This window comes from Leptosomus discolor, chromosome 6 (assembly GCF_034619465.1).
Source record: "Leptosomus discolor isolate bLepDis1 chromosome 6, bLepDis1.hap2, whole genome shotgun sequence".
NCBI classification, from domain to species: Eukaryota; Metazoa; Chordata; class Aves; order Leptosomiformes; family Leptosomidae; genus Leptosomus; species Leptosomus discolor.
The window spans coordinates 34,510,574-34,534,106 of record NC_141396.1 but is presented as its reverse complement, the minus strand read 5'-3'; the positions used below and the strand labels follow the sequence as shown (position 1 = coordinate 34,534,106).

The 23,533-nt window shown below is 43.5% G+C and overlaps 1 protein-coding gene across 1 annotated transcript; it reads right to left on the bottom strand.

The window, feature by feature from the left end:
• Nucleotides 1-1,592: 1,592 nt before the first annotated feature.
• On the bottom strand, nt 1,593-21,588 carry ZNF365 (zinc finger protein 365). Its single transcript, XM_009951273.2, has 4 exons — nt 20,864-21,588; nt 9,931-10,111; nt 7,900-7,937; nt 1,593-4,030 (listed from the first exon to the last, which is right to left on the bottom strand). Exons 1-4 carry the CDS (start codon nt 21,586-21,588, stop codon nt 3,784-3,786), a joined length of 1,191 nt encoding a protein of 396 aa, XP_009949575.2. The 3' UTR covers nt 1,593-3,783.
• Between the last annotated feature and the right edge of the window lie 1,945 nt (nt 21,589-23,533).

Here is a 23,533-nt window from a genome sequence, read left to right as displayed (position 1 = left end):
GAAATAATCAGCATTAGTCTGAGGTAAGAACAAACAGAAGCAACCATCTGGTGACACAGAATAAAGAGAGAGAAGAGCAAGATCTTGCTCAAGTAGATCGAAAGAGCCGGTGGCATTGGAAGGATTATTAGGGATGATAGAAATGCTAATTTGTTCGACCTAGTAACTGCTCTAATTGGTGGCCATCCCTTTGAATATGAATATCCCATTGAATATTTCCAGCAACTCTCCTGGAAACAAAATAAATGTGTTCAGATCTCCTCTGGCAGGGGGGAGACTGCTTTTACTACTGAGGCAGAGGGGGGGGCGGTCAGATGCCATCTAGTGCTTTAAAAACATGCTCTCTCTCTTCAACTGGCAGGAGCATCTCAAAATGATTGTGTTTTTTCTATGTACAACTCTAATTAAGGTCTAGGTTTCAATTAGTCTCTTGTTTTCCTGACCGTTACATGTCAGTCAGAACATTTTGTTTCAAGCAGAAAGCTCACCTGGAAGGGCACAAGCAGTATACATCCTGCTCTGAGATGTTTTTAATTATAGATGAGGTGTGGTTTTAAAAACGTACATGGAAATGAAGCATCTAGGTTCTACTGAACTTCACTTTGATGCAAGAATAGGACCCACTTAGGTGTCTTCAAAGCATCTCAAAGGGCAAAATGTGGTAACTGTGCTTCAAATTGATTTTCAAAGATAAGTGGTCAACTTTGTCAGAACACTTTCAGATTAAAAAAGTATTTTACAATTGACATTTTCTGATTCCATTGTCATCTCGTAAGGTCCCCCCAAGCTAACACCGGTTACATTCAGCCTAGTGCATGTACCAATCCTTCTCAGGCGTTCCACCTCTGCTAATGGGACATGAAGTGTAGATATGATACATGCATCCAGCAGTCAAGTTCTGCTGATGACCAGACATTAACTTTAAAAATGAGATAAATTGTGTAGACATGACTGGAAAGGAGCCTTTTTCCCTGATGAACATTATTTGAGCTCTCCGGTGTCAGAGGGACCTCATCTCCTTGTTCAGTCTTCTACAGCACCTCTTCCATGGGTTATTACCCCAACAGGAACCTGGTTTCCCTATGGGAAAACCTCTCTTTACAAGTCTTAACCAGGAAGATACCTGATGAAATGATGACTTGGCAACTGTGTGAAGGAGACTTTATCACCTACATTCCCCAGAAGCCCCTCTGCTCTTAATTTCATTTGCCTGACCCTTCCCTCCCCTCCCCCAGCCTCTGCTTTGGGCAGGTTATCTGACCATGTGGGTTATCTCAAGAATAGTATTCAATCACCATTACCGTAAGAGAGGGGCAGGTGACGTGCAAGCTACGTGGGCCAGATGCTGTAGCTGTCTTTCAGGTTAATTCGTAATGCTTTGGAAGATCACAGCCCAACTTCACCACTTGACATGGTGTTTTATCTGAGGAATAAACAGAAGTCCAAGCAGGGCTACTGTTTCTTGTCTTCTTCTCTGTTGTTCGGTAGGCTTTTTGTAAGAAACATCATATTTATAGAGTTAAACAACACAGTAACTGAGAAATATATCTTTATTATTAGAATGTTTATATTCTAAAAACTTTTCTCTGGGGTTACAATACAATCCAATTTCTTTCTAATTAACTAACCTGGTGTTTGTTCAGCAAGTAACTGTAACTTAGGCTTCGAAAATTTTAAGAACATGCAACTTCTTTTACTCTTTTTTTTTTTTCCTGCCCCAGAAGGACAACTTACAGTCAAGATTTTGGTGTGATAAATAATAAAATAAACATCTCATTCGTGAACTAGCAGTTGCACTTAACTTTGGTGACAGAGTAGATACGCATTTAAAAATAAAAATATTCTTTCAGTGTCAAGTGGATAATGGAACAGATGAATATATTTTAGTTTATTATCTTTCTAAAGTTCACCTTTATTATCTTCCAAAAGGGTCATTTTTTCAGGTTTGTAGAAGGATATGGGAGGCAACAGAAAAAACTCAAGACTCTTTCTGTTTTGTGGCTTGCCTAAGAAAGTTGTCATAACACACAATTTGACTTAAACCCATGCAACACAATTAACAACTCCTTTTCACTACACACGATGCCTAGCATAAGGCCAACTGTGACCTTGTGATGTACTTAAATAAATATTAAAATGTCATTACAACCTAAATACCTGAATTGGTTTTACACTGTGACTTTCTACTGAAACAGTGTTGAGAAACTTTAAACATATATCTGATTGTTCCATATACACTATCTAAAATAAAAGTGAGGAATAATACTCTTTCTTCACTCTTCTACTTTCTGGGAGCTCTGTACACTGACAAATGTATGACATCTGTAGTTACCTGATCCTAGCTGACTCATTGGTCATCTTCTGCTTTAAAAATATTGCAACTCAGGTGCTTATTGCAGCAGTAATCATAGTGATACATTGTCTTTTAATACTCAGTTCTGCTTACAGTTATAGTTATAAAAAATGAAAAACATTTTTCACAAATCTTTGTACACATACTGTAAAAATCACCTTCCACATAAACAATTTACATCTGTTACGAGCATTTAAAAAATAAATTACACAGACTTGTCTCACCTACCCTTTCTTTTTCTTGAGAAAACAAATCTCAGTAACATTGACAGGATGTTTGTATCTGTAAACATGGCATGTGGATTCATGTTACCAAAAAACTGTACACACAATCATCTTATAAATACTCTGATAAATAAGGATCCTTTTAATTGGCACAAACCAATGTAAACATGCGCATTCCCATCCTGCAATCTTCCCTAACATCCTTGCTCTTGAGTTTTTAGTCAAAGTTCAGGAATCTCTTAGCCCTGCAAATATTCTTCAGAGATAAAAATGTGAAGTAATTTGGTTATGACCATAGCCATTTTAGGTCTCTCATGCCTAAAACCAACCACATGAATGTGGTGCCTTGCAATGCAACATGTTGCTTTAGCCTGTCACTTGCTGTGACACGGCTGATAACCTCCTGCTGGCACTTGGTACCGAAATTTCTCCTCTGGCTCAACGCAGTCTGTGCTTTACAGGCCTGCAGTATCAGCTTCTGGTCTCCTCGCTAAGGGACACCAGGGTCTGGTACATAGGGCAAAGCCACAAAGCCTCTGGAATTTTAAAGCTGTGCTTGAGACACTGGAGCGGCCCAAACTTGCACCAACAGACAACATGGCTGCTGGCAGGATCCAGTGGTTTAATGTTCGTAATAAAATATGGAAATGTGCCCAACTCGGCTTATGGCAGAAAACGCAGGGTAGCAATCTACTGCTGTAAACAGCCTTCAAGCAACTCAAGTAGACCATCTGCATCTAAGTATGCCTGTGCAGGTAACAGTTAATCATTGATCTTGTACCTAACTAAGCTGAAAGACTGAATATTTAGGTGCCGATTAAATGGATTCTTCTGAACTCCAGCAACAGCACAGATGGAAAATATATTACCAAGCCACATGCTGCCACTAAAATAATTAAACATACGCCACAGTACTGCTCAGCAAGATAACTGCAGTAATTTAAAATAAGGTCTATAAATAAATAAATGAATAAATAGAAAAACCTCCATGTAAACTGAATAAAATGTCACTTCTCTTATAACGCCCTAAGAGGGAATGGCGTTACTAAATAATATAAATCTTCCATACTGTATATATTTCTATATATTATACCTGATATGTTTTGGTATGGCCAGATGGATAGGAAAAAGCAGGATGACTAACTTCATTCAATATTTGTTGTGTTGAAGCCAAGCTCCTGTGTTACTATATATTGCTAACCATTCCTATAGCGGTTTGGCCTTTTTACCCATCTTTGATTTTGCACTCGCTTTCCTGGCAGAGCAGACTGGTTCACCTTTCTTTTGTGCTCTCCAAATTTCTCTTGGGCAATCAACAGGTTCATAGAAGCATTTCACAGGCTGCAAGCTTGCTTTTTCATCCTTTGCTTTTTTCAACAAAATTCTTCCTTTTTGAAAGGAATGAGGCTTTGCATCAGGGGTGTTATACGAAGCATGTTGACTTCCTCGGCTCCTGAAATTAATAGTAGTGGTTATTAATACCTATTACTCAATCTTGTAAAGTGATAGGTTCCCAAAATGGCTCAAACCCATACACTTTTGAAGACAGAAATAGCCTTGTCTTACAGGACCAGGCTGAAAGCTAAAACCAGAGTTGCAATACATTTCTCAACACTCAAAAACATCCTCCACTATAAGAACCCCTACATGTGTCACTGGTGGCCTCTTCATGCATGTTCACCTACACTGTTGTTCAGATAGCATTCGGCTGAATTTCAAGTGCTGAGACCTTGCTGAGGTCTATGTTCTCATAAGTTGGTGATCTACAGGGATTTTAAAGATGCACACATTCATGGCAACCTTCTGCAAAGAATTAACATCCCATGGTCTCTGGAAGACCACACAGCACCAATAACAGTAGAAAGTAGGTGCAGGAACCATAGGAACTTCTTGATGGAATTTCAGCACTGTCCTGGACTGCAGCCAGGCCCCAGGGAATTGCTGCTACTAATTGCCAACAGCTCAGAAAACTCTGTGCTCCGCCTTTGTGCTGGCCACCCGTCTAAGGAAACTTTAGCTTTGCTTTTAGGCTTTGATTTGAAATGGGAGAAGAGGAAAGGGGAATACAGAAATTGGTGGAAGAAGGGTATGAAAGCCTAAAGGCCAAAGTAAGTTGAATTCTTTGGTCTCTCTGTAATGCTTCAAGCCCAGCAGGATTTGCTGAAATCTGTGAGCTCAGGTGGAGTGACAGCACAGTGCCTGGTGCTGCAAAGGCTGAACCATGCCCTCTAATCTGAAATTTTATGTTGAAACTGCAGTTTCACAGTTTAGCTAAGTAAGATCATTACAGTCCCTTTCAACATAATCTTGAAATGTTTTACAGCAGATACGCATAGTGTAACACCAGCACTATGAACATAAGGCACCAGCTCACGTCTGCCCAGCTACTGTGACTGAAGTGAAGAACAGATGTGCTGATGTACAAGTCAATCTCTTAATGGTTCCCATAGGGCTATTTTCCATAGCTTGTTACTTCTGGAAACCACGTATCTGTAGTATTATTTCTGGGAGTTAAACAATGTTGCATACTTGACAAAGCCAGTTTTGGAAAAAGCTGTGGTTGTTCAAGTGTGTACAGTGCAAGCCCTCTCCTGATCTTTAAGACACCAGAAGAACGTCACAAAAGCCTCAGTATTTGTTGGTGGGAGGCAGTGAGGGCCAGTCAACAGCATAGGAATGAGCTTAACCTACAAAACAGCTTTACCTGGTTGGCAGCTTTGCCAACCAGACTTCACTATGGGGAAGCTTCATGGGGAAATGCTGTGCAGATCAAAGCTAGAGGTTGCAGGTGCTGTGCCATGCTGGCCTGGTGCGGGCCTGGGCACTGACCACTTGCTGGGGGTTAGGAATGACTTGTGTAAATGCACAAGTGTTGGCCACTCCAGTTTATGATAATTTTTTGGGCACTGTTTGTTACAGTCCATTACTTAGTTGTTGTTAAAAGATGTAGCGCTCTCTTTTTCTCAGCTGTTATGGTGAAAAAGTTATATCATTTATTCCCAAAGCACATGCAGGCATTACTGCAGGTGATGTTAGTCACTCCTCTGCTGCACTGAATGATGCTATTAAAACCAGAAGAAGGTCAAGGTTAATATCAGAGGGGATTGCCTAAAAGAGCTAAACTGTATTTAAATTGAAGAGTTTATGGTAGAGAAGATGGACGTCTGTCCCTAATTCACAGTCAGGGTAAGAAGGTATTTAAGACAGATGAAGATGCAGGTCATTGCACATGAAATGCAATGCTGCCAGCTCCAGATGTGGGAAATGTTTTTTCATTGAAGCAGCATCTCCTCAATACAAGTGACTGTCAGAGTCTGAACTTCTACTCAAACATATTCCTGATCTGTCATATTACAGAGAAAAACTGAAATGATGTGTCTAAATGCTCCCCACTGCCACAGGCACTTAAGAGCAATCCTATTCTTGCTGCATTTCACAAACATTGGGTATTTTTCAAGACAGGTCTAATGATTTCAAGAGACCTAATTCTTAGCTGCTTCATAATGGGAGCTGGCATTTAGAGTTGATTCAGGGACAGATGTGCCGGCAAGTCTCAGCACCTTTGAGAAGTGGCTAGTGAGCATCAGCAAAGGTCTGCTGTGCCCTCAGTGGGGTATTTCCTGAAAACAGACAGGAGAAACTGGAGAAAAGGAACTGGGAAGGAAGGCAGAGGCTTTGGAGCAAGAGGGGTTGCAAGTCCAGCCATTGATCCCAAACAATGTAAGCCATCCGTGGCCCCAAACCCACTGAATTTTCTGGATGGGTAGTAACACCTCCCAATTTTTTTAACTGGTACATATCATCAAAACCTTGTTTTATGGACTGAGCTGAGTTAGAGCTCTTAAAAACAGCTGGTGTGGTGAATGGAAATGCTGGATTCATCTACAGAACAGGCAGAGCAAAATAAAACTTCCCTACCCCTCTGAGCATCCTCTCCTCCTTTCTCTCTGCTTTATAGGACAAGTTGGGATATTTTTAATCTGTTAACTCCAAATAAATGCTACTACTAAATTCTAGTTTTGACTGTCTTTTCAAAGGAGAAGTATATCAGTAGTTAAACTGAAACCTCTAAACAATTTCATATATGCCTTTGAACTCCCACTATTTGTCAGCAATAAATGGGTTTTACCAAACTGTGTTATATTTAGACCAAAGACTTGTCAGTGGAAGGACTCACATCACAGAGTCATTGAATTCCCTGGTTATATTTTAATTCTAGTTCCTTGATTCCAATCACATTAAGACATCCATAAGCCTGAAAAGTATATACACAGTTAACTCAAAGTCTACTTTGGACAATCAAGTTTTTCCAGAATCATAAATCAGTAAGGGGGAAAAAAAAAAAAGCTATAAAAGCAAAAAGCAGAAAAATCAAAGCTAAAGCCCCATGCTGTTAATTATTAATGTAAACACTGCTTATCAGCAAAGGGTACTTGGCCAGTTGCCTGCTAGGACTAAGATATATGACAAACAAAAACAATCCAAAGAGCAAAGAGCCCCACCCCCAACCCAGTAGGCTATATGTTGTATTTTTAGTTTATTTTCCAGCCCATCCATCTGTTCACATGTGTCTCATAAATTCATGAACCCATTGGTTAGACACAAATAATTCTGGCAGGGATGCAGACATCCCAGACCTATGGTGATGCAATAAGTTTCATGGCATTGGGAAAAAGACCTAGACTCGTGTCCCCACTAAGCAAGGCTGCCCTGAGGAAGGATGCACTGCCTGATCGTCACTTGGCCAAGCAGCAGGCATGATGCTCTGAACCAGCCACTGCGACTCATGATCAAGTTGCGAAGACATGGGAAACCAGCCCCAATTAGCTCTGCTCCTCCCAAGACAGCTGCTTGAGTAACCTGAGATGTTGTTAGTGCTCATGCTTTGTCAGGGCACTTGTTTGCTTACACATGATTCTTAAGACGACAGTGTTACTGTCAGTTTGGAAATGACAACTTTCTCTCTCCTACCTACCAGAATGTTAAAAGATATTTTCAGCTGAAACTTGGCTGTGTTTGCTGAAGAGATTCAACTACTGTAGCCTTGCAATAGGCTATTATAGCCAGCAGGAAGGAGTCATTCATTTAACAGAATATTATTCTTTTCTTTTTTTTCTTTAAAGAATAGCTGATTTTAGCTTTGATTTAGCAGAAATCTGTTTTTCCTTCACCACATGACATAAATATAGGTCACACTCAGGTATCGAACAGGATCCAAAACCAACCTGATTCACGCTCTTGGATAAGGGGAAATGCAAAAGCAGAAATTTAATCATGTCAAGTTAGTGTATTTAAGTAAGAGAAAAATAAAGATATACATACAGGCATCTGGGCTTCTTATTTAATGAAATGCCTGTAAACTGCAAAGAAAACAGAAACATAATATTACATTATCAAGTAAATAAAGTACAGCGATAAAATACATGCAAAATCATATTTTCATTCTCACCTGCTGTTAAAACTAGTAGAATATTCATGAAAAACTGGGAAAAAAAAAACCTTTTACAGATTATTACTCCTCCAATTTATTACATTTGTTTTTAAAATTTGTATCATGTGAGTTGTTAGTGATTGGATTTTTTTCCCCATTACTTTTATCATAACTATGATCAAAGTAAATTGCTAAAGAAGTGTGGTCTGAACAGAGATCTTTCACATTAGATTAAACAGTATGGATACAATGAGAAGTAATTAATGTGTTCAAGATAATTAATAAGGGACAGTGCCTGAACAAGCTGTATTTAATTAACTTTCTCTCAGAGCCTTTAATTTTGCAGTGATACATTTCTTTTACACAAGCGGCTAGGAAACTCCAGCTACGAGGCCTTGGCTCTGCCTACAGTAGCACTGAAGGGTGGAGGGCAAGAATGCAAGTGTTTCTCTCCTTTCCTACTCCAAATCCTGAGACTAGCTAGGGACAGCACAGTCTCGGTGCCAGCACAACTCTGCATGACTTCATTTTTCACAAATGTTTGGTTCACAGTGTGGAAACAATTCGTCTAGTCCCTCTTTTAGTGGGGGTCAGGAAAGGAGGTGTTTAATGCTAGCTCAGCTTAAATTGGTCTGGGTGCTAAACCAGTTCTTTGTACTGATCCCCATCAGTGCTACTAGACTGAGCCTTTGAATATCATTTAATGAAGTCACTCAGCCAAGCAAGTCAGATCTGGCATCTGAAAATGATTATGTTCTTGTAAATGTTCCCTCTGTCCCTGGTATTGTCCACACTTTCTAGATGGATTTTTGCCCAGCCTAACTTTGCTTGTCATCTGTCTTTGGATGGAGTCTGGAGCCATTGCATGGTGTGTTTTTCTGTAATTACCTCCTGAAGGTCAGGCTAGCCAATATTTGGATGGATGACCTTAGAGGAATGCTGAAGTCACTCAGAAAGGAGGGCAGCTGCCTCAAAAATTTGTGCCTACCCCAAGGGACACTGCTGAGCCAGAGATCCCGGTAAACACATCAAGAGCAGGGAAATGATTTAGTATGGAGGCCCATCTTTACAGTCCCCCTCAATGTTCTCACAGATACTGAGATGTCCTGCACTAGATTTCAGCTCATCTACATTTATGCAGGTCTTACCCAAAGCTCTTTGTCTTCCAAATGGCTAAGGGAACCTTTGCTTTCCACCACTGCACACCTGTTCAGTGCTGTGCACGATCAAATGCCTTTCCTCTCACATCCCAGGATGAGCAATTACTTACCATAGGCACCACGGGGTATTCATTTAAACTGAAATGTTCTTCGGAAGTCACGTGGCTAAAACTTGCCATATAAATGTAATGTGTTGTAGGGAAAATACTGACTATAAGTATTAATAATGAAGGCTTGTAAAGAAATAATGTATTTTAAAAAGCAATGTTCAGACAGCTTTGGTTTCTAATCTGTGGGGGACAGGCCTCTGGGAATCCATTCTAAGAGCCCTGTGATAGGTAACTACAGAAAGCAAGCTGTTTACCAGGAGGCTGACTTGTCCTATGTAGGGATCCACATCTTCTTGAAGATCTCTAGACCTCTCCAAAAAACTGCCAATCATAAAGAAAAGTGCTTGTTGCAAAGGTAACAGCAGCAACAGCCAAAGCTTGCAAAAACCTCAAGTATCTGGCAAATATTTCATTATTCTCTGCTCGCCCTTTGCCATCTTTGGCTGTTGTTGCTCTTACACTCTCTGCTCCTTTCACTCAAGTGAAGTGGTAGTTTAAAACATAAATGAAACACGTCTAAAGAAACATTTTACAAAATCAGATCTGTCTGGAGTAGCAAGTAGCCTGACCCACTGAGCCCATCCGTATTGAAACTCAAGTACTTTCCTGCTGGTGGTGGGTGACAACGAAGGGAAGGACATTGCTGGCTTACCACGTGCTCGCTGACGTTGGTGTGGTTGCACATCATCTGCTGATTTTGGTAATATTCTAGCTGTCTTTCTGCCTGATCCACACGCTGCAACAGGTTCTCAATGAAGTGCTGGAGCCTGGCTTTTCCCCGCACTTCTTTTTCTGCTGCTTCTTCCAGGAAGTGGTTGAAAGTAACAACTTCTCTGCAAGATGGAAACATTGAAAAGAAGCCACATTTAAATAATGGGAAGGGCCCTGGTCTCACTCCTTCTCACTTACTGATGCTTCTCCTGTTTTCCATGGTGATAGCCCATAGTGGCTAATTACTGTCCTTCACCTCTGTTAAAAGACTTCAACCTTTTTGTGGACACAGTGGAGATCTGGAAACCTGAATGTTGAATTTAAGTTTATGGCCAGTGGGTTTGGGGTTTTTGGTCACATTATTAGGTCTCGGGAATAGTCCTTAGTGGTCCACAAGTAGAGATGTTACCTCTTGAAGTATCTGGAGACAGCTACAGCCACTTTCTCTCTTTTTTTACTTACCCATGTGAATAACAACCCTGAAACATGAAGAGAAATTGATGAACCCCCAAATTCATCTTCCCAGTTCATCATAACCTTACAATGGTAGTTTAATGTTGCTACTAGGGTTGTTCCTAACTTAAAAGAACTACTGTGGCCATTCAACTTCATTTTGGCTGCAATTGTGCAGGTATGTCAAAGTGCAGTGTTATGATCTGGAGCTAGTGGGAGCACAGAAGATTAACAGATAATCTGCAGGTTATAGATGAAGGAGCACGTGCGTGGGAAGAGCAAGTTTTAGGTCGGGAGTGTAGAAGTGTTTCTTATCTGGCAACACAACTGGATGAAACAGATAGCACCACTGACTGTGAAAGGTCCCAGCTCTGCACTAAGCTCATTTTGAAATGCTCTGCACACTATCAGTTTACTATCAGGCCACCATTCGGACCTCTGATATCAGAGGAGTTTCTGGGTGGGAGAAGTTTGGTTACAGAGTGAAGCACATATTGCAAAAAATGGCAAATCTGAGCATGTAGGACTTCCCCAGTTAATAAATGCCTGGATAAGCAGTTCTTGCTCTGCCATTGAAACCATGTTAATTTTTGCTTTGTACAAAACCGAGGGGGTGGGAGTTGGGGGAACCAATGCTTGCCAAATGAGAAAGGGCATGATTGCTCGGTAAAAATACACTGCCATACATTGCTTGAGGAAAAAGCGTTTTCAGCAGAAACTAGGTAACAGTTTGTAGCAGAAACAACCTTTCAAAGCTCAGCTTGTTTTGTAACAAATTAAAAGTTTCTCTGCATCTCAGTATAGTTGTAGATAATTGCTTTAACTCAGTATAATTGTTCTAACAGTGAGCTGTTCTGCACTAAGAAGAGTAAAGCACAAATGGTCAGCTATGGAAATTCACCATCTAGGATTCAGGTTGTGTCTGTCTGCTTTATACCACAGCAGAGTCCAGCAAGAGGCTGTTTGCACGGCTGATCTAATGGTAGGAATGAGGTAAAAACAAGCACATATTGTTTGGACGAAGAACACTGATGAACATTAGTTCATATTAACTCACTCCCAAAACCTGGCTTCAGAAACAGAGAGGTAACTTGTTTGCTAAGCTCAGCTAATCAATTCAATTTCAAGGCTCTGTACAGTTTCTGTGATTATTAGCTTGCCTCGAGCAACTTGGTAACAAAAAGCCACTGAGAAATGCTTAGGAAGAAGCCAGTCTAAACTCATTTTAGGACTTTATTCTCATGCACTTACTCACAGCATTGTAACTTCTTTGATTAACGATGCTGCTCTGGTTTTGTGTTAGCATAGGAACAACCTGAAGCCCTTGGCACTCTGTCGGGCTCCTCTTTTACAGTGGACACGAAGCTCAAATGGACAGGAACTCAGCAGGTCAGCTCCAAATCGCTTACCCTTTGGGTAAGGAAGGAGAATCATGTGTGACCTGCCAGGCTGCTGGCCTTCCAGTGGGAAGGCTGGGCAGAGCAGGGACCTGCCAGCCTGGGACACCACAAGGATGTCCCTCTCCATCAGCTTGTGTGTTTTGCTGGAGTGGGAGGCCACAAACGTCGAGTACCTGGCATTTGTTTTTAAAAGGGTGATAGTTTCAAGAATGCTACCATTTGTAACTGTCTCAGCAAAGGTTATTAAAAAGCATTCATTAATCTCCTGCTCCATGTCATGAATAGATCACTCACAAATTTTCCTTTGCTACAAATATCTCATTAGTGAGCTGTGCCATAAGGGAGACAGGGGGAAGCAGTGTTTTTTCTGGAAGACTGAGATGACTATCAGGAGGAGAACAGACACTTAACGTCAATAAATGTCCTAGTATTCTCCTTGCTTTCTAGACTACTCAAGATAACTCAGCATCCTACACCCCATTATTTGTAGGAACTGTTATTAGCAGCAGTAGAGCATTTCTATCATTTTTCTGTTTGTTTAGCTGCCTCTGTACTGCCTATGAACCTGCCTTTAATAATTTTCATCTAAAAATTTTCCTTTGGGCTCAAAGGGTACCAGCACTCTTTAAATTCCCTTTAGAAAGACAGGAGCCAGAATATACCCACCCACTAGGTCTCGGGCACATGCCTTGTCCTGATAAGCAGCACTTCTATCAGTTTAGCTACTTTCTTTGTTTCTGCTCCATTCTCATCTCTCAGAACATCTCTCGGAACAACACCAAGCCCTGAGGAGCAACTGCTAATAAGTCTCTCTACGTGCTCCACCACCTCTTCCTCAAGAGAGCTCGCTCTGTGCCACAGCTATGCCTTGATTACCTGAAGGGAGGTCCCAAAAGAATTTCTACCCTCCTCCCACCGTGAACAATAGCGAATTGTTTCAAAGAACTTGCATAGCTTCCTGCAGCCACTGTTTATCTGTTTAATTGCCTTTCTTGTCTCTTGTTGTTTGCCCAAACTTTTTCTTAGCCATACTGATACCCTCTTCCTTTAATTCTATTTCTAGATACCTGTGATTTTTTGCTTATATTCTTTATTTTACTTTCAATTTATTTCTCTGGGCCTCTGCCAAGTTTTGGGGGATTATGTGATACAATTTCTATCTTTTACTCTCTGCTTTTGTGCTTGCAGAAAGATGGATATTCACAGAGGTCAGATGCTGCTCCTCATGAAGTCAGGGGGAAGCTGAGCCCGTGAATATTGTGGGGCCCACTTGGTAGAGGCATAACCAGAGCACAACAGCGCAGGCCTGCTGGGCTCTGTGTCTTGACAGAACAGCCTTGTCAGCAGTGCTCACCTGACACAGGAATCATTTGTTAAAGCCTGGCTCAGACCTGAAGCGTTGCCCTTTCTAATGAGAGGTCTCTGCGACCCTGCGCCAACTATTCTACATCAGGAGCACGGCTACCACACAGAGAAAAGGTTCTGTAGAGTTATTAACTCCCCTTGTGAACTCCTCTGCTCTCCGCACCACCTCTTTCCCACTCTGCTCCTCCGTTTATCCGTCAGCCTGCAGCCTCCTGCCCCTTTTCGTTCAGCTGCACCCTGGCACTCGCTGTAGCACTGTAAGCTCTAGACCGGGCCACTAAATTTTCTGAGTGGAGTAAGTAATGCTCAGTGCAGCTCAGATCTCCGTAAACTTCTGTAATGGACAGCAGCGATCTCATCTGTTTGCTCATAGCTTACCATACTAATATTAAGGTATGTTGTATAGCAAAACATTTCATTAAAAGGGCTGTGACTAGGCAGCAGGGAGAAAGGTGAGTTTCTTGCGCTGTCTTGGGTGCTCTTATCAGACAAAACCTTCCAGGAGGAGGGATCACTGCTACTGCCCAGAGAGCAGAGGGCACATTGAACTGCCAGCAGCTTGTGGCAACAGCGCGAGGCAAGCGAGAGGGAAAGACAAGCAGGACGCAACCTAGGAGGTGTCCGAGTGGAGCAGAAGGTGCCTGTACTGTCAGGCTGCTGGAGAAGAGTGCTTCCCACAACCAGAGGAGTCCGGGGGAAATTTCTTGCAATGAGCAGGCAACTCAGAGGTGCTCAGCTGAAAAAATAAGTGCAGAGGGAAGGACTCACTGTAAGCAAGAAACAATTGCTGCCAAAGCTTTTACTTTAATCTGACTCTGCCAGGGAGTTAACCTGTTACAGTTAACCAGACTTAACTAGTTTGGTGTTTTGCATTCCAACTGCAGCCTAGCTGCCCTCACAAAAAAAACTGCAGAAAGCCTGCCTTGAAACTTATCCTGAAACCTGCTTTATGGATGCTATAGTTGCAAAACAGCGTGAGGTGTGGTAAACAAAGTTGTAAGTCACAGACTGACTAGGTGACATTTATTCTTCTACCTTTACTACTAGATGACACAGTGCTCCTTGTAGAACTAGTGAGCTACAGTTCTTGCCTACTGGAGCAGTTGCTGGCGCGTGGACCCTGCAGATACCCTTAGTATTTGTATGCTCAGTTAAGCATGTGATACACAGAGTAGGTGCAGAGGTTGGGACAGCTCCAGCTCCTCAACAATTGACGAGAAGGGCTAATGATTTTTCGCATTGCGACCAGGCCCTCCTACAGATGCATAATACTGGTCCCAGGACTATTTACAGCAACTTTGACACCTGCAGGTGTTCTGTAGGTGGTGACAAGCATGAGGCTTTATGTTGACTCTGCACCCAAGTATCAAACCCCTTTAGAGCACTGCATTTGGAATAACTCTGCCTAAAATCAAGAGAAAACCAAACACATTTTTTACCTGAAGATGGGAAAATTCCTACTACAGTAAGTGATGTACTTGTGAAAATTTTTACAATATGTACATTTGTTAACACCACTGACCTCATCCATCATCCCATTGGTGTTATTGCCTGAAGGCTGCTGTTATTCATTAGGTTGTGGTTTCACATCCCTTTGCCACTATCACCACATTTGATTTAAGAGGTTCATACCTCCTCCCCTCAGAAAGTTATTGTCCTATCAGCTGCACCCATTCAGTGGGCTGTGCTCTAGATCTGAGCCCTGAACTTACTGGGGTAACACTGTCAAGGTTAAAATGCTTTATTTCACAGAGCCATTCTGTGGGATAGTCATGATACACTTGAACCAATGCAGTTGGGTGGGAGTAATCTTTGGAGTGGGAAGATGAAAGGAAATGGGGAAGAGGGAGTGGGACCACCCGAAACTAAGGGTGGAAGAACAATGTGTAGCTGTGGTCATATTCTACTTAAAACAAAATCAAAACTGTTTTGTTGTACAACTGAAACTCCTATTTTAAGGAAAGCTGTTGTTTTAAAGCATAAATTGCAGTGATCTCTAAAAGCCAATTCTTAATCCCATTGCTGAGATGTTACTTGCAGAGATAATTCCATTAATTGCAAATTTAAGGTGAAGCCACTGGCAAAAATAACTACTCCCCACCACCGCTATTCTGAAACAGCCCTTGCATCAGGCTATGCCAGAGCACAGGCATGACTAGGCAGTCTCAAAACAAATGCATTAGACTGGTTAAAGAAGTTACCACCAGAGGTATGGCAACATACTACATTAATGCTCTTACCCTATAATTACGAGGCAAAGTGAAATTAAGTCACTATTGAAGGTAGCTTCCAGTTGCGGACAATAACTTCAAATGCTTACCCTGTTCAGACTCACTGAAAATCAATCTCTACCCATTTTTCTTACATAACTTGCAGAAACAAGCCTCTCTGTGTCCTCTAGAAGTTACGTTCATAGCTGGGTTTAGTTTCAATGGGGTTTTTTTTCATATCTTATTCAGCAGTGTTATTCCCTTTGGGCAGGCTTCTGTGTAATCTTTAAGATCACAGTACTGACTCAGAGTGGTATTCTTGATCAAATGTTGAATAATCCCTTTTGGGGCACATTTTGTAATTAAATCAGTCCTTCGCTCAGCAGCTTTGCTGAAAGCTTGACCCTGTAGCCATCATTTTTCAAAACTGTCCATGGCCCAGGTGAAGCAGGTTGGTGGACTGCGACCTGTCTTTGGTAGCTGTGCCTGCTTCTCTAGAACATTGAGCTCCTCCCCCCCCCACGTCCCCTCCATAGAGAAAAAAAAAAAAAAAAAAAAAAAAAAAGCTTTGGCCTTTGTACTTTCTAAATATGAGAATAAATGACACAACTCTGACTGCTGTAAGACTTTTCTGTGCTTAGAGCAATACTACTTCAACTATGCATTAGTAGAGTTAGCATGGTACCTCCACCTGTCCTACCCCTGCACACAGTTCATCTCCACAGGGGCATCACACTAATAGAACAGCATGCACCTGTGTGCATATTAGCACAGCCATTTTTGTGAGGGAACAAAAGTAAAAATTTAACTAAAAAGATATCTTCACTTTATCATTGCCTTTGTTGGACTGCTATAGGCTTTATTTAAAACAAACAAAAAATAATCAACACACAAGTCTAAAGAAATAACCTTACTCACCCTATGAACTCTTCAAATGGGCAGCCCTGTGCCTGCTGGTGGCCTAAACCAACACTCCTCCCTCTCATTGGAGTGAGAGGTCAACAGTAAAACCTCATAGTGCTGTCATGTCAAATTAGTGCTTTGATTAGCAACAACAATGTAATTCTGAGAAGAATTTACTCCTTATAGAGTCATGAAGTTTACACACTTGCTGCTTGGTTTGGAGAACACATCAGAGAAATCAGCTTCTGACAATGCAGCAACTTGGTCCATCACAATTTTTATGTATCTATCTCATGTACTTGGTCCAGGCAAAGGCTCAGGACATACAGGCTTTTATAGGTAGAACAGAGTGGTAGAAATGAAATTCCATCAAGTCAAAGTGACCTCAGGTCTACTGCCTCAGCTAAAGACTGCCAGAGTCACTGCAGCGCAATGTCTCCCTTTGCTAGGCTGGGCACAAAGGAAAGTTGTGAGGCCTAGAAGAGCTGGATTTCCTGAATAAGGAGATGGAGATGTTTAAACAGAGAATTTCCACCTCCAAGCCCTCCTGGGGCTTCCCAACCAAATTATTCTTGCTAAAGCACATTTTTCTTTCCCTTAGCTTTCCTATTTGACTTCATAATCAGATCCAAAACCAGAGCCATTACCTAAAGTGCAATTGTACTGTTATCTCCTGTCCTCTTCTTGTAGAGTATACCCTTCTAAAGGGAAAGTTTCTTAAATACCAACCTTTTTTTTTTTTTTTTTAATAGCCAATTTATAGGTAAGGAGTGATGGTTAAACCCACAAATGCATCCTCTTCTACTGTCTATATCCATTCTTACATGGATAAGAAGAAGGTCTAGTCTAACAGCCCAGATAAGTCCTGGACACAAATTATAAAGCTGTTAAATTCAGTATTATAGGGTAATCTGATCACTGATAGTGATTGCCCATTCATGTAAGATACTGACAAAGTAGGTGGACATGGAGGATACTCATATACAGGCCCAGTATAAACTTCTGTAACTTCTTTATCAGAATATTGCTATTTTTCAAGAGTTACTAGAAGAGCCTGCAAAAAAAAAAAAAAAACCAAAGGTTTTTTTTTGTGACTTTATCTAAGATTTGGACAAGGATTATTTTTTTTTTGTCTTTTGGATAGTTTGTGGGGTTGGCTTTTTTGTTTGTTGGGGTTTTTTTGTTGCTTATTTGGTTTGGGGTTGTGTTTTTTTTTAACCCTCAGATTCATCTAGAGTAGCCATACCTCAGTCTCTGAGATCTAGAAGTGCATATTGATTACAAACACTTTCTTGCCTTCACATGCACCATATTCCATAATCTCTGGTAGTAGGGACAACCATTCAGAGACCAATGGAAGACTGTTTTCCTTTACTTCCTTAGAAATAGGATAAGGAGGTGTTTCAGGGAAGAAAGTGTTTTCTTTTTCCTCCTACAAAGAGGAACAAATTTGCAGCTACAGTGGCTCAATATCAACGCTAGTTTTGGGAAAAGTTATCCATATTCACAATATTGCTTATGAAAAAAAAAATCCAAAGAAAATGATGAAAGCATTTCTTTCTGAAGGTCAGCAAGTATCAAAGCAGTCCCTAAGGGTTGCCTTTGACTTTCCACAATCTGCAGTGAGAACTCCTGCTTCTGCAGTATCCATTAAGGAGTCTTGTTTGGCTTTCTAATCATCTGGACTTTGTCCAGAAATCAAAGCCAAAGTTAAGATCCTCCTTTTTTGAAGGAGAAAGTCTTTTCAGCACACCAAGTAAGTTTTTGAACACACAAAGGACTGAATATGTAGACAGGTCTCAGAATTTACCAATGGTCCATGAGAAAACCAGACAAGTGTTGTTAGCAAGGTCATCAATGAACATCCTTTCTTCTCCCCTCTATTAGAGCATAGCATCCAGTGTCTCCCTGCTGCTGGCGCAAAGCTAAGTGTCCCAGGCATTGTTAGAGGTTCAAATCCAAAAAATCTGCCCTTAGAAGTACTAGTCCTGCTTTTACAAAGCATTGTTTATACCTACCTTCCTTCTCAATTTGCTAATTATACAATGACTTTTTAATTGGAGAGCCATACAGTGAATTTTTCTTATTATCCCCCAAGACGGGAAATGCAGGAACCATCTGAACAAGAAAAAAATAACGTATTTTCAGTTCTTTCTAGGTGAACTCTACCTATTCTTACACCCTGCCTACCCTTCCAGTCTCCTCAGAGTGCCTAACAGTGACTTGTAAAAGGCAATGCCATGGGGCTAGGCACGGGCACATGCAAGAACATACTATGACTCCCCTCTCCCCACCCCTCAGTACTCTGGGCTGATATTCTTTCATCCTGTTCACTACCATGCATTAGGTCCATTTATCTTTAGAAATTAGCACACCACTGTGTAACAATTATTCATTCATTCCTATTGCTGCTTTTACTTCCAAGATTTTTTATCTTCGTTATTGAAAGCTGAAGCAAGCTAGCGGTAATCCTAGAACAATATCCTGGGTACTCAGGTGAAGTCTCTTGTGCAGCTGCCTCTTTTGGTTAGTGTTTCCTACTAGTCAAACAACCTTCAGTCTTCCCTGTAACACCAAGTTAGGACCTACCTCCTCATCTGCTTATACATTCATCCTCCTCCTTTAGAGATGGCTAGAATTACAACAGCAATCATCTGAGTTCCTGCCCCTTTCCTGAGCCTGGCAATGTCCTAGTGTGAAGGACAGCATTTCTTCACTTCTCTCATTCTGTGTTCAGTCTTTTCTGGCCTCAGAACCACAGCATGCCGCTGCTGCTAGTAAGCAGCCTGCCACGGGGGCAAGCCGCCTCTTCCTCGTTCCTTTTCCTAACATAGTTAAAAATTGCAACTTCTGCTGCCTTGCTTTTTTCACAGATCAGTGTCATCTGCTGTCCTCCCCATTTCATGCCCATTCTTTCTACCCAGATAACTCTATTCCCCGCTTCCTCTTCTTCCATGAGCTCTTTTCTTCTGCAGCACTGCAGAACTCTGGTTTTGCTCCACTGAATGGTTTCCGCTTTCTCCTGACAGTCATGTTTTTCCTGTGGCTCTCAAGCCTCGAATTCTGAAAAACACATCCTGTGTTTAGTCGGGGTAAGATTCACAGCACTTAACATCAGGTATCTGAAGTTCAGCATCTAGCCTAAGACAGCTGCTTACCTGAGGTCTCCCTCTAGTCTGCAGAGGGAGGAAGGACCTCCACAGAGCAATCCCTCCCCCTCTAAGATACTCTTCTAGAACAAGCAGGACAAATCACACTGTGAAAGAGCCCATAAGGGGAGCTTGACTAGATGCGAATACCAAAACTGCTTCAAAGTGTAAGTTATCTTTATGGCCTCCTTTCAGCATACTTTCATATATGTCTCAGTTCCGCTATTATCTTTAGCTTCATCTTGAATCCTTCAGTCTTCTCTTCCATGAGGATCACCTGAGGAACACCTATTTCAAAAATCAGAGGTTCTGTTGAATATCCCTTCGAGGAAGATGCACACCCCAGAGGCTCAAATCCCACCACCTTTGCTGTCCCCTCTTCTGGGCAATCTACAGCACTGCCTCAAGATAGATGACTCCTGCTGATACAGGAGCCATCATCATCTCCTTTTCCTAGTCCTTAGACTACAGGAAGGAATGATGAAAGCCCTCCAAACTTCCTACACTGAACTCCTACACCACCTTCCTTATTTCTTGTCAGATCAGCGTCATGGCAACTAGCACTTCTCATCTTCCCTTTGTAAGCTGATGAATTGGTTTAGAGGCACTCCATTACCAAGGCTTTTTATTTGCATTCCTCTAAAATAAGTTGTGTTGCTCCGAAAAGCCTGAAAGGTTTCAGCAAGTGCTGAATAAACTAAGTAGTTCATGTATAAATAATGTATCAGCTATCACTACATTTTTAGCGGCTGCATCACAAACATATTTTTAGATGGCCTAGGTTAGTCAGAAAGGCTCTGGCATCTGCTTCCCATTTCCATATATACAACTCCAGTTTCACATTTCTGTGTCCGTCTAAAACACCTACTTAGACGTGGCCTTTTCAGCACTGTCTCCAGTACAGCTCTGCTGCTGCACGGGAGACCATCCCACTTCACATGCTGCCTGCTGACCATGGCAGGACAACTTCAGGGAAAAGGTGCTATTCGATATTCCTACATACTTCCTCCAGCACTTATCCGCCCATCTCTTCTTAAAAAGATGACAGATTAGAGGTGTCAGTGTAAATCAGATTACATGCTGATGATAGCTTCTACTTGTCCCTACCCCCATGAAACCAGGGACACAACAAAGGCATTAGAAGATGCAAAAGTTAGTCACTGGGGAGTGAAGCATAAAAGCCACCTGCTCGGGGAGCTGTCCCCTGCCTTGCAGGGGACGTAGTCACATGGACTACAACTCTAGAAATACAGTGATGAGAAGCTGGCAAGCACCAGGCCCCTTCTTAATCAGCAAACAACCAAACCATCCGCTCCCTTCTCCCCTAAAAGCTTTCCCTCGCACAGGCGCTGGCCAGCCCGCGCAAAGCCACCAGCTCTCGCCTCCCCACTTACTCCTCTTTCCGGTGAAGCTCCTCCTCGGACTCGGTGAGCCGCTGCTTCAAGGTTGCGATCATCTCCACTGCCACGTCTACCTGCCTGCTCAGGGCCCGCTCCCGTCGCTGCACCTCCTGCTTCTTCTGGGACAGCTGCACAAAAGCTGCCCGCACCTCCAGCAGCTCCGCCGTCTTCTGGGACAGCTCTCTGGTAAGCTTGTCGATTCGCTTCTCAATCGTTTTGTCCACGGCCTCTACCATCCTGTTAAACTTTTCTCTGACGTGTGCCTCGAAGGAGGCCTTGGAGTCAGCGGCCGGGAGGCCGGGTTTAACGATCTGCTCGCTGGGCGAGTCAGCCGGCACATAGTTTGCGACGAAGGAGACGGGCCGTTCCGCTTCCACCTCCAGAGGCTGCCCGCGCTTCGCGCTCTCGCAGGACGCATCGCAAAAATTCAGGTAGGACCCCTTTTCCTGTACGGCGGCGCCGGGGCTCCCCAGGCTGCCCTGGGTCGCAGGCTCCGGCGGGGAGAGCAGCTCCGCGTCTTTCAGGGGTGAGAACAGGCTGCTCTTGGTCAGGAGGCTCCTCTCCTCGTAGCTGTGGCTGTACTCCAGGTGCACCCGCAGAGAGGAGAGGCTCCGGAACCTGGTGTGGTCGCCGCATCGCGGGCAGCGGAAGGGGAGGCTGACGCTCCCGAGCGGCTCCTGCCAGGGGTGCCTGCCTTCATCCCGGGCCGTCTGTTGCATTCCTCGCCGGGCCCTGGGTGGGAGAAAACAGCCTGCGTCCGCGCCCGCCCGGGGCCGGGGCAGCCCGGCAGGCCCGCCGGGAAACTTGGGAAACTTTCCCGGGGTTTTTTCAGGGGTATCGCGCCATCTCCGCCCGGGGAGGCACCCGCCCGGCACGGCCAGCCGCAGGGCCCCGGCGACGCGGCGCGGCTCGGCTCCGCTCGCCTCGGCCGCCGCCTGGGCCTTTGCCGGGGCGCAGCTGGGCCGGGCCCCGCCTCGGCGCACGCCTCAGCCGGCCGCAAGGTCGCCGCCCCCGCACTGCCCCGACTTGTTGCTGGTGGCAGTGCCGCCGGCGCTGGCGGGGCGACGGCGGGGCGGCCGTTTGCAGCAGAGCCGTAAATCAGGCCGAGCGCGGCGCCGCCCGCCACACGGTTTCGCCGCCCGGCCGCCGCCGCGGGGCGGGGCGGGCAGCGGGCGGGCTGCCCCGGGGCGGGCGGGCTGCGGGGGGTGCCGGCGGCTGGCCTGGGAGGCACCGGCGGAGGGCCCGGTGAGACCCTAGGAGGCGGGGTCATCGCCCTCCCGGCGAGCCGTCCCCTGCCCCGCTTGCCCTGGGCAGCCGGTGGTTGGGGTGTGGGGGGGTTTTGCGGGGGGTCCTGTTGGCGGTCGTAACTCCTGTTGGGAGCTATGTGGGGTATGCTGGGGAGGTGCTGAAGGGCAGGACGACTAAAAGCGTTTAAGCAGCAAGACAAGGTGACACGTGCAAATAGGTTTAACCTGGCCTTGGCTTTCTGGGGATATAATGGTGTGTGGTTTTTTAAAACTGTATTTAGTAGCCGGATTTTGTTGGTTGTTGTTGTAAATATGACCCTAATTTAGCCTCAGGATTTAGGGAAGGGAGTCAGTAGTAACGGGATTTCCATTTTGAGTATGAGGAACAGGTGTCATAGAACCATAGAATCGTAGTAGTTTGGGTTGGAAGGGACCTTTAAAGGCCATCTAGTCCAACCCCCCCTGCACTGAGCAGGGACATCTTTAGCTAGATCAGGTTACTCAGAGCCCCATCCAACCTGGCCTTGAATGTTGCCAGGGATGAGGCATCTACCACCTCTCTGGGCAGGCTGTGCCAGTGTTTCACCACCCTTATGGTAAAAAATTTCTTACTTGTATCTAGTCTGAATCTATCCTAGATCTAAATCTGCCCTAGATCTACATCAATGTAACTGATGTTAGAGCACGCTGACAATGGGTCCCCTCAATAGGGGAATACACTTCTAAGGGTTTTTTGTATACCACAGATGTCTGTCTATTTTTACAAATTTTCAGAAACAGTAGCAAGGCTGGTTGTGGAGTAGCAGCCTTTTTGAAGAAATAGTGAAATACTGCTCTTCTAAAATCTAGTGCTTGAGGCCATAGTGGTAATATGCTACAGACTTTTTTTTATTACAATGGGAGAAAGCACTGCGGTAAAGTTTAATTCTGTACTAATATATCTGTTCTGTGAGTGCAATATACAGGCAGAGTCCTAAACACTGAGAAAATCCTCGTGCATTGATAGATGCCTTTGATGTGATTAAGACATTCCCAGTAAACGATTCACCAGATGGCACATCAAAGGAAGTTACTCAAATTGCATTTCAGAGCTTCAGATAATCTCTAAAGTATATGGGCTACCATCCAGGCTGCAACGTTTTGCATGAATTGTCCTTGCAATTTAGACAATTACCTTGTCTAAATGTGGTGATTTTCCCTTCTTTTGTCAAGCAGTACCAAAAACCAGAAGGGAGGTCACGAGGGAGTAGTTTTGAACTGTGCTTGCCTTTAAATTTGGGGCTTCTGACATGTTGGCAGGACCACATGTACGGATGTGACCCTGGTTTGGTCCCCATTTTCTTGGCTGTTGTCCTCTATTGTCCATTATCTCTCTCTGTTGTGCTCATTGCCTTCCTACCTTCTCATCCACATCAGG